The sequence below is a fragment of the Protopterus annectens genome, chromosome 6.part1, assembly GCF_019279795.1.
Source record: "Protopterus annectens isolate FY-2018-M chromosome 6.part1, PAN1.0, whole genome shotgun sequence".
NCBI lineage: Eukaryota > Metazoa > Chordata > Ceratodontiformes > Protopteridae > Protopterus > Protopterus annectens.
Window position 1 is genome coordinate 578,484,290 of NC_056738.1, and position 12,143 is coordinate 578,496,432.

General features: G+C 39.6%; 1 protein-coding gene across 3 annotated transcripts in view; it reads left to right on the plus strand.

Moving 5' to 3' along the window:
- ADAM23 (ADAM metallopeptidase domain 23) overlaps positions 1 to 12,143 on the plus strand; it is a 1,167,569-nt gene that overhangs the window by 690,574 nt on the left and 464,852 nt on the right. For all 3 annotated transcript variants that reach the window (XM_044076026.1, XM_044076027.1, XM_044076028.1), the window contains exons 11-12: positions 1,719 to 1,885; positions 10,247 to 10,331. In XM_044076026.1, coding sequence (XP_043931961.1) covers positions 1,719 to 1,885; positions 10,247 to 10,331 — 252 coding nt within the window. The remainder of the gene's footprint in view (positions 1 to 1,718; positions 1,886 to 10,246; positions 10,332 to 12,143) is intronic.

The following is a 12,143-nucleotide window of genomic DNA, read 5'->3' on the forward strand; positions in this document are numbered from 1 at the left end:
TTCTTAGATAGCTGAAAATTCATCTATACCCTACGTCTAAAGTTTGCCCCGGGGCTTTATTCAGAGCTATAGCAAGGGTAGGGTGAAGTGAACAGCAGCCCAGGTACAAGCTATAGGGTGAAGTGGACAGCTGCCCAGGTACAAGCTATTAGGGGCATGACTGACACTGTCATTGAGGAGGCAGTCAGACCATGCAAGCAGAATCAGAAGTCATTTAGAAGCTGCCATAAATCATGGCTGCATAAATGGCAGTCAGTCAATATTTGTGAGTTAGGAACACTCGCAAGCAGCTAGTATAGCTCTTTGATACCCTTTAACAAAGCAGTTTAACAAAGAGCTAGTGTGTTGATGCATAATGTCTGTGTCTAGACTAAAGACCCCTCTGAGTGGTCACTTAACTGTTGCAATGCACTGTCATAGATTCTTGCCACAGTTCAGCAGAGTTGTGACCTATGAACCATTTTGTACAGGCATGAATGACTTTGGCTGAAGACTTTTTTTTGTCTGCAGCTTAGAGAGGACTTCTTGTTTGATCCTCATCTTCACACTGGGGGAGACAGGCATCAAATGGGCAGACTCCCCAAAACACCTACTAGCATAATTATAGTTCTTTAGTCTTAGTAGGATTTAACACAGCTGGCTATAAACAGATTTGGTGAAAAAAAAGATTCACCAAATTCTGTTTACAGAATTCTTTGTGTTAACTGAAGTTTGTCTGAGTTAGAGAATCTCCCTGTCCTCCATGGGGAGGAAATCTCCAATATCCCCAAATGAAATATAAATATAAGGTTATAGCTCCTTATTGTAAGCTGTATTCTGCTGTCAGCAAGATTCATTAAGGATTAAAAGAATCAAACTTCACAGCATCCGCTGCAGATAGCTGTCTTGTTTTTGTCTTACTCTACCAACTCCTCTTGTAAGTTAGTTACTGGTTAGTTAATGTAGCTGAAAGTTATGTATCCAACAATGTTTACCATGAAATTCTTATTTATGTCATCAACAAGGTAGCTAACTAGTAGTCTGCATACATAGTTGCCACCTGCCAATGCCATATTAAATCAGAAACGAGTTTCAGGATGCTGCTCCAGAGATGATGATTTTCCAATCTGTTTTCCCAAAGCAGAAGGTTTGTTCCTTGTTTTTTTGTCTTAGGAGGAACTGTTACTAATCAGCTACAGATACAGATAATGCAGCAGATCCACATTCCACAGTTAAGTTACATATTTGCAGATTGTTTGATGTACGTGTCATGACCTATCCACTTTGCAGTCCGGTGCATCATTTTTTTTTTTTAAACGTAGGATTTAATATCATAGGCAGTGAAGAATACAAGACATTATGACCAGTAAATAGATTCTCAATTCTACAAGAAGTGTGGAAGACTGATATGGATCCCTGCAGCCCCCTTATCACCATTAGATGTTTGGCTGTTTTAGCCTTATTTTCAGACAGCTTATGCACGGTTAAAAGCTTCTTTGGAAATTAAAAGAAAAGGGAAGGGGATATTCACTCTAACCCATATAAATCACAATCATTAAACTGCAGTTTGTAGCCCTGAGTTATAATCAAAGTTTGATGGGTTTTTAAATTGTATCTAATAGGTAAATGTTCTTGTTTCCCTCCTGCCTCCTTCCTTTTGTCTTTCCACTGCTTTGATTGGCTAACTGCATGTTTTACCCAGTGTTCTTCTCCTGTGCCTGTCCTGTCTCTGCCCTTAGATTTTCAAGGAACAACTTAACACCAGGGTGGTTCTGGTTGCTGTGGAAACATGGAGTGACAGAGACCGTATCACCATCGACAATAACCCAGTGAAGATGTTACGAGAATTCTCCAAATACAGACAGCACAGCATCAAGCAACATGCCGATGTGGTTCACCTTCTGTCGTATGTACTACTTCTTGCTGCTTTCATGTTTTTAATTTGTGTGTTTACGTATGATCACCACCATAGCTTGTTATGAACACTGGAAAAGCTGTGTTTCATGAAGAAGGAAGCTAATCTATAGTTACAAACAGTGCAGATATGCCCACATTATAATATTTCATATATTTATATTTGCATTTACCCTTATTGTACCATGAGATATCCTGAAGGAACAATTTGCAGTTTGTTAAATATAGCTAATTTGTTGTATCAGAAAATAAGTTGTAATACTGTTTGTTTTATAGTAACTATGCAGTACATTTTCACTGTCAATTTGTGTGGAAGGACAGAAATTGACTTTTTAGGATGGATGAATTGTTAATTGTAGCCCATGACTGATTCATAAATAGCACAATCAATGGCATGAACAATTTTATTTTTTATAGTCTTTTTGAATGCTGGTTTATTAAATTTGGCAAACTAAACTTCACGTTGTCAAACTTCAGGAATATCTAACTTGTGGGCAAGAGGAATTTTGTAGAAATTTGCATTCCATCCTTCAAGGTGCTATTACCTCAGCGTCTGTGTGTGTGTGTGTGTGTGTGTGTGTGTGTGTGTGTGTGTGTGTGTGTGTGTGTGTGTGTGTGTGAGTGTGTGTGTGTGCGCTGGTGAATGTAGAGTCAGGTGAGCTTTATTCCTCCTTGGTGTGATGTCCTTGTGAGTTTGTTATAGTTACATCTGTGTTCAGTGATATCTTTGTTCTGTATGCTATTTTTAGAGTGAAGTGGTGGAGTATGGACATAGCCATAGTATGCCAGGAGTGCTACAAAATCCTGAAAACCCAAAATCCTGAAGACCAAAATCTTGAAAGTTCAAAATACTGAAAACACACAGGATACCAACACTTACTCTATTCCAGCACAAGTACATACAGAAACAAATAAAACACAAACCATATTACTCTTCTCCAAATATAAGAAGAGGGGCAAGCACCCCTGCACCCCCCACACCCCATACTACTTAAATATATCAACTCCAAGATTGTACTTAGTGTAGTGAAGTGCAGTCTTGGAGTTGATATATGTATAATTGAAGGGTAATATGTTTCTGTATGTACTTGATTCTGTAGCGCTCCCAGTACGCCATCTGTCACCAGACTTCATGTTACATGTATATCATCATCACAAGTGGGAGCACACACCCTGCCACTGCTGCCCATGTCTCAGATGCATATTAAGTCAGTCAGTCTCCCCACCTGTTTATTTTCTGTAGTTCTCCAGTGGGTGCATGCTTCTTATTATGCAGGTTATACTAATCGGGCTCAGTGGCACATGGTCTAACACTGACAGAGCCAAGCAGGGAGGGAGAGGAGTAAAGGGACATGACCCACGTGCTTCTTATGAGGAGGTGGGAGGAGCCAAGCAGGGAGGGAGAGAATGGAGTAAAGGGACATGACAAACGTGCTTCTTATGAGGAGGTGGGAGGAGCCAAGCAGGGAGGGAGGGAGGGAGAGGAACAAAGGGACATGATCCACGTGCTTCTTCTGAGGAGGTGGGAGGAGTTTCTGTGCACTTGAGTGGTTTCCCTTTTGAAAACTGGAGAAACTACTACAGGTGCCTTGTAGAGAGGGACAGAGTCGTTTGGAAAGAGTGCCCTTGTAGAATTGACGGGATGTCCTGTGTGGACAGTCAATTGTACATCCATCCCTAACATCTCAGTGGGTGCATATAGGTAAGGCCAGGGAAAAATTAAGAAGAATCCTTGAGCCGTCCTTGATGGCTCTCTGAACTGTTCAATCCTTGCCCCAGTGATGGGAAACAAATAGGCCGAATGACCAAGGAGAGCGCTGATGATCAACAGGCAGTTAGGGGAAAAATGTGCAAAAAAAACCCCAAAAAAACAAAAATATATATATATGTGTGTGTGTGTGTGTGTGTGTGTGTGTGTGTGTGTGTGTGTGTGTGTGTGTGTGTGTGTTTGTGTGGGGATCATTCTGAGATGATGTAGGTCTATTCATTTTTTGCTCCAGGAAATAAGGGAATTTCAGTGACTTTGCAGTTCTTTTTCAAGTGGCTTGTTCACAGTAGTATTTTTTAAAAGTAACAGAAATTGACACAGATACTACTGGCTGTATTAAAGATAATTGTTTTATGGCTCTCTCTGTAGCATATGTCAAATGTTATTGCACCACCTGGTGTATACTACACACCTTGAATAAAGTTTGTACTTCATTCATCACATTTGTGATGCCCTGGTGGCTTATACTGCACACCTTGAATAAACTTTGTACTTCATTCATCACATTTGTGATGCCCTGGTGGCTTTGGCAGGATGGGATTATAGGTCACCTTTGCTCAGAATGGATACTGCTCTTGGGCTTAACCTGTTATATCTAACCTTAAGTTTAAGAAGATTTTTTTGTGTGCTTTTTGTTAGTGCTTTTGTTTCTCTGGAAGTCGAGCCAGCTAGGTATTGTTACATATTTTGGGTAGTCCATTTAACAAATGGTAATCTGATTAATTTTTCCATGGATTTTTGTTCTCGAAAACAGTACTCACAAGGAAGATAATCAGAAGACCAGCTCACATTTTCTTTTGGATATGCTTTTATTTCCCAGTATTGACCACCTCAAGAGAAAGAGCACAGCACTGTACAACTTAATAAACTCATTTTCATCCCTTATATATTGTTTTGACAAATTGTGATCATATGAGGAATATTTTATCCACAGTCAGTCCTTGTGAGGAAAAATCTGCTTTAAATAACTTAGTTTCTTCTATTGCACAGGTCACTAGTCATTGTTTGCAGTGCGTGTATGACTCTGTTGATACTTCTTACAGGAGATATGACCATGGGTACTATTTTGAGGTTTGCATGGCTGCATTCTCAGAACCCCCCAGATGATAAAAATGAGATTTTAAATTCTCTCATGGATATAGATTTAAAGTTTGACCCCTCTGCTGCAGAGGTGATCAGAAAGTGTGATGAAAGGGGCAAGCTGATCCAGGGAATTGCTAAGATATTTCAGGTTTCCTTTTCCAAATTGTCCAAGGGACTTGGTATATCCTCATCCAATTTTTGGCAAAAAAATGAATAAACATTCTCAATGAAATTCAGGTAAATGGATGTTTAAGAAGAAATGGCAAAGGGGTTCCAAAACGAAGTCTCACACCTCTCAAACCAAGGGCAGCCTAACAAGTGTGAATGACTATTCGGGAGACCTTGTGAGACCCCGCCCGACCTGCCCCCTTTGTTCTTCCAGAAAGTCTGAATCTCCTTGTTTCTTTTTGCAACAGATTGTTTCAGACAAATGAGTTCTGAAAATAATTCTTCAGGAATACAGGTGGCAGGAGGAGGAAATTCCTCCTTTCAAGGGGGTCATTCCTCATCCTTCAGATCAGACTATTTTGTGTCCTCCTTTTCTTAATCGGACACTGTCACAAGGAGTGATAGAACCAGTTCCTCCTTCCTAGGTAGTAAATGGGGTTTCATTCAAGGGTGATCCTAATCCCAAAGAAAGAAAGAAGAACAATACTTTGAGACAAGTTCTGGATCTTTCTTTCCTAAACATGTTTGCAGATGTTGTTACCTGTTTTTCCTCTTTCAAGTTTCCTAGTAACACTAGACTTTCAAGATGCTTATCACATCCCTGTTCATCCAGGGGTATTTACCACAAGCTTCATCACAGACTGGATTTACTCACACAAGAGCAGGGATGTTTGATGCAAGTCAGCATCTATCATCTGCGGTGGACTGCCTGGATGATAGGGTCTCAGTTCCTTTTGGGCACCTGTTTACTGAGGATGTACAGCAGGTACTAATAGAGGCAAGAAAGCCTGCTATTAGGAAACCATATACTAGCAAATGGAAAAAGGTTTTCTGGTCGGTACCATCAACATAACCAGCACCCATTCAGAGCTAGTTGTTGTGTTTTTTCAATATTTTTTGAGGTACTACCTTATGGCCCTTCTTATTCCTTTATCAGGGTTCATTTATCAGTCATTTCAGCATGTTTGCCCATGGATCCTTCTCTTTCAATGCAGTTTGATGTCAAAATGTTCTTAAAAGAGGTTTTGCATAACAGGCCTCGAAGAAAACCAGTGGCCCCTCCTTGGGATCTTAATTTTGCAGTAAAGAAACTAACACTTACTCCATTTGAGCTAGCTAGTTTGGATGAGTTAAGGTTCTTAACATGGAAAACAGTTTCACTGATTGCTCTGACCTCTGCAAGAAGGATATCTGAGTTGCAAGCTGTTACAGTGAGTCAATCCTATCTCATTTTCCATAGGCACGGTGTTTCTTTGAAAACTAATCCTTCTTTTATACCTAAAGTGGTGTCCAAGTTTATTGTAAGCCAAACTATCCATCTCCCTATTTTCTTTCCTCAACCTAAAAATGAGTGAAAAAAGGTGCTTCTTACCTTGTATGTCCACAGTACAATCTCGACAGAAATAAATCTTTCAGATCTTCATATCATTTGTTCATTTCTTGTGAAAGTAAAAATACCGGACAACCTGTGCCAAAACAAACTATTTCCAAATGATTGTCTAAGGCTGTTACCTTTTCTTATATTCACTATAACAAAAGTATTCCAGAAAGGGTCAAAGCCCACATTACCAGGGCCTTGGCCTTGTATATGACTTTTTGGAAAGGGTTGGATTCTAGAAGTATTCTAGAAGCTGCTACTTAGTCCTGTGTACATAAATTTACAAAGCACTAGAAGCTTGAATCCTTCTCTAGGTACAGATCAAGCTTTGCTAGAACTATTCTCTATGGGCTCCTGGATTCTTCTCCTTACGCATTACAAATGTAGTCAGCTAAGGTAGTCTACTCATATAGCTAAGGCAACAGCAGCAGTGATCAATATGATGAACAAAGTTCAATTGTGTAAGTTGAGCTTACTATAACAGTAGATGTTTGAATGATCACTGCTGCAGTATCCACTTCCTCCCTCTGTCCCCCTTGTTTTTGGTGTGTTTTTTATGATAGAGTGTGTACATTTATTTTTTGTTGTTACTAGCATTGTCTTTTATGGGCTCAGCCTCCCACTCTGTGCTGGCAGGCATGCTCTGCAGGACTTCGTGTCCAAACTTGTCTTTCAGTCAGCTCAGCTCAAGCTGCTTGGCAGTTTGGGCACATGGAAGGTTCCCTGAATATTTGGTAGCTATCCAGCTGTTATATCCTTGGCAGGATATAAATCATATAGCTAAGGCTACTGCAACAGTGATCATTCAAACATCTTTTGTTATGGAAAAGTTCAGCTTACACAGCTGTACTTTATTTTTGTTGCTGAATTCATTGGGATTCAAAATGCCTCTCACTGAAAATGACGTTGTTTTATGAATAACTGTCAGGGGAGACAGACTGGTCAAGTCAGGTCAGTTCATAATATTTGTGAAAGTAAACAAAACCAGTAAACACAGATAACTAAAGCTGAGAGCCAGTAATGAGAGCTTTTTATAATGTAGACCAGGGGTTTCAATTCCTTCCACATCAATTTGCCTAATGTGTGACTCTAAGCAAGGCATTTAAGCAGACAGTGCTCACTGGTCACTCCCTGAAATGGGTCCCTTATGTCCAATGGGTTTTCCCAATCAAAAAAACTTATTTAAAAAAAAAAAACAGGAGCTTCCCCCAATTATGGAAATCTGCTGTTGTTATACCAGTCTCAGTGCAACAAATCCCACACCTTCTGATCAATTTAGATCAGTACAGCATAGCCTAATCACTAGTTTCACCTTTCTTTGTAGCCACATTCACTTTCTCCTCCTTTTTACATTTTGCCTTTTCCTCACACTGGTTTTCATAGCTCTTAGGACTCCATCAAAACCATTGCCTATAGTTTGCTCACACATTTAGTTTGTGTCTCAGCTTCCTACTAACCTTTGACTCCTCTACCAGCACAGTATACCTCCCCACCACGAAATGCCACACTACTGCCTTGTTTTTGGTTTCCTACTCTTACCCCCACTGTAAACCACATGGTGCATGATCACTGTTGTCTAATGACACTCTCATCTGGGTATCGGAACTCATCTGTGCCTTGTTTAGTACTGCAGCCATAATTATGTCCTTTTTGGCATGGTCCCCATTCTAGTCCATGTCAGCATCACTTTCCACTGTCTTTCTACTCTGGAATTCAGGACATCCTGGTCTACTCTTGGTAAGTCTAGATTTCCCACTGACATTAGCCATCTTCTTCCTTTATGGTCTCTCTCAATCTGTCATTCTCTTTCCCTGACATCTCTATCAGCAAAAATACCACAATATTCAATCAACTTCCAACCCCATTAACTTAACCACACTTGTCTTTCTCTTGACCCCTTCATAGCATGATGCTCCTCATCCTGTCTGACCTGGCCTTTGATACCCCCCTGTCATTTCTAAACATCCTGTACCCATTTGATTCCATATCATATTCCCTTTTGTCACTAAATCGTGATGCTGTGTTACAACAGTCACCCTCCCTTTTGCATCTCTGCATTTCCCTTCCAGGACTCTTGCATTATGCTGCAGTACTACCCCGCTGTACTCTGAGTTACTCTTGTTTGATCCTTTACTATATTCTGTGTCTGTTTTCTGATTGAGTGTATGAGCACTTCCTCCCTCTTCTGCTTCATCTTCTTCCTCTTTTCTGCTCCTCTGATACCCCCCCAGCTTCCGTCTGAATTTAAAATTATGTTTCAGAGGTTACCTATATAACCTAGCTGTGAGTAATATTTTCCCTTCTGGACCAAGATTTAGCATGTCCCTGAAACAGATCTGATCTCTTTCAGAAGTCATCCTTCTATCAGTCCTATGTCCTTCTCCTTTGTCCACTTCTACAGTCAGTCATTGTGATCCCTAACCCTCTTCTTCCTCAGTGTGTTGGATGCTGAAACAAATAAAACTTCTGAAAATGCTGCCTCTAATCCCCTGCCTAGCATCTGTCTGGCAACCCCTCCTGATCTTACTTGCTATCACCGCAACTGTCTTGCCTGGAAAGCCATTGGTGATTATCTGTATCATAGCATGTATCCATCCATTACCTTTGGTGACAGGTTTGGTTGTCTTGCCTTGGTTTCACTATATCTGAGTTTCCATGTTTTTCACCATGATGACTGACTACTGTACACTTATCAACACCCCCCCCATTTCTCTCCACACCAGTTTCCTTCTCCCACTTCACTTTCTGCCACATGTCTCTACCCCTCTTCCCTTCAGTGTTTGCACCTTCCTCACCTTTCCTGATGGGTGCCTACCTCTGTATTCACAACCAAAGTATAACATTGTTAAAGGTAACATCCTAAATGTTTTACTGTTCTAATAGGTGTATGTTTGTAGATGGTGTTCTTTCTCTGACAGTCTCATATTTTCTGCTGCTGGTATGAAAGTGCATTATCCCATCATATTAGAAACTTTATGTATGGAAATATTGATTGCATATTTATGTATTTTACTTAAATTCACATAGGAGATTGTCATACATTTTACTTGTAGGTGTGTGAGTCTCAACCTCTTTGCCAAAGAAAGCTGGAGAAAGCCAATAATGGGGGAAAGGGGGGATCCAAAATCGGGGACAGCTTTTAAGTGTTGGAACAAGACAAACATAGGAACGGCAAGCAGAAAAAAAGTCTGAGTTCTGTTTTAATACTGAATAATGAAGTGCTTTTTGTTTGCTTCGAAAGCAGACTTCTTCAGATTACAAGCGCACCTTACAAAATGCATTTAAATATCAACAGGTGATGCTCTTACCCTATCACCACAAACCTCTACCAATAACTTCAGTATTAATAGTATACAATTCAAATTAAAACAGAGGTTCAACTGTAGAAAACTCAGATTTTTTTTTCTGCTTGCCGTTCCAGTGTTTGTCTTGTTCCAGTTTGTTGTGGGTCAGTGTTTTTAGTACAGCTTTTAAGTATTGTTAAAGACTTAGAAAGTCACTAGAATAATAGGTTTTGTTTTAACATGCATTTTCTCAAGGATATGAAGTCTGAAACTCAAATAACTTATTATTTAGTGACTTCAGTCTTCAGTGATTTGCCAGAAAGCATACATTCTCTGAAAAACAGATCAAAATATGGGGCGAAAATCTGGACATTTGAAAATTGTGGTATGAGTATATAATGAAGGAGAGGAGACAAACTCAGAAACATAAATCCCTGCCTTGTCAGTTGAACCTAGTTAGCATTTAGAGTACAGAAGGGGACTGAAGAACCTACAGGCAATATTGTCATTGGCTAGGCATCTGTAGTTCAGTGTTGGGTTTGCTTATCTGTTACTGCTTTTTCCTCTGAAGGCTGTCTGCCTCTTTGAACATAATCCAAATCAAGTTTCAGTGTAGCTTTGCACAGTATTTTTCCAGAAACATTATGGATTTTTGTACTTCTCTCTTTGTAGGAATGTCACTTTTCACTACAAAAGGAGCAGCCTGGCTTACTTTGGAGGAGTCTGCTCCAAGTCTCGAGGTGTGGGAGTGAATGAGGTAATTTTATTTCCTGTTTCTCAAATATCACATAATAGTTTAAATATAAATCCAAAGCAACTGTGCCTTATGGCCCAGAGTATGATATAAATATGTATATGTGTGTATGTATATGTGTGTATGTATATATATATATATATATATATATATATATATATATATATATATATATATATAAATTACTCCTGAATACTTCAGTCAAGAAATCACACTTTTCTGTGCTTTTGTCCTCCTTACTTGTGAATTCTTTAGAAATGTTTGAAGTAAACAATTCAGTATTAACTAAATCCTGTCAGGTTAGCATAACTGTTTAAAGTGCACCTACTGTTGTACAAATTGCAAACAATAAAGAACTCCATAAAATAAAATAACAGAAACAGTAAAATGCTACATAACACTGTTTACATTTTCTTGACAAGTTCAGAGGTTCATGGGTAAGTACTAGCTAAGCTGTCCTTGCGGGTCTATATTGCTTTATCGAAGAGACTAATCAGCGAATCCCTATTCATTGAACTTAATCAATCGAAAGCTAAATCCATGAAACTTTCATTTATGCAAATTTTTTTCCCAGGGGAAAAAATATAGTTGGCTGTCATCGGGAATTTGCCCTTTTCCCCACTGTAGTGTGATGTCACAGTTAGGAGGGGTGTGTGGGGGTGTAAATAATGTGTTTTGTTTGATGGTTGCTAGGCTGGCGTACTAGTTTTTTTTTTCCTGGGAAAAATTCACATAAATGAATGTTCGACGTATTTATCTTTCAATGGACTAAGTTTGATGAATAGGGATTTGGCGGTTAGTCTCTTCGGCGAAGTGATATAGACCCATCCTTGTGGGCCATTTTAAGTCTAGCCAGTTTCCCTTTTTGTACTCGAAATAACCTATCCCATTTGGTTATAGATTGGTCTTACCCATCCCATGGTTGATAATTATATATTACCCCTAATAAGAATAACTGGGATCATACCGTAGATAATTTGAGGGGATTCACGCATGGGGGTAAAGCATTTAGGAGCTGCTTCTGTCCATTAGTTGTACATGGGGCAGTCCTGTCATAAACTTTATGTTTCCCATCCATAGATCTAAGTTACGGTTGAGTATGGACAGGGCTAAACTTTGTTTTATGTGGCTGGGGAGTTTGTTCCACAGCAACAATATCCTCTGAATTTTGTTTTATGTGGATGGAGAGTTTGTTCTACAGCAAGATATCCTCTGAATTTTGTTTTATGTGGATGGGGAGTTTGTTCCATAGCAATGATAGCCTCTGCTTACTGTACCTGTCCCTCCAAACCATTCTTTTGATGTTGCAGAAGAGGTTTTGGTCCCTAGACCGAATATTTCTGATACCATTTGACTTACTGATGTACAGTAAATCCATCAGTAATGGAATAGACAATGACTTGTATGCCAGACACAGGTCACCTCTTACAGTCTGTAGAATATCTAGTACAGTGACTGGGATTTGAGTCAGTCCATGTAGGACATGTTGTTTAGGCCTTGCATCCTTTTAGTAAGGAATCTCTGTGGGTGTTCCAGTTGTTGCATGAGTCTGGACAGATACATACCAAAAGGGGGCATTATATTCAATGATTTAATGCAGAGGCTTGTATCCTGTTTTGAAGGAGGGTAGGGTACATGTTGGAATCCTTTTTAGAGCCTTTTGTGGCACACAACTTATCCCTGGTATCTAGTTGTTCCCTGCACCACATTTTGTCTTTTAAATGTGTGCCTTTAATGCATGCCATATAGAGTATCCTGAGTGTCTTGTGTATCCCTGATCTTTATTATGTTTATGTGCCATCAGGACATGAGATT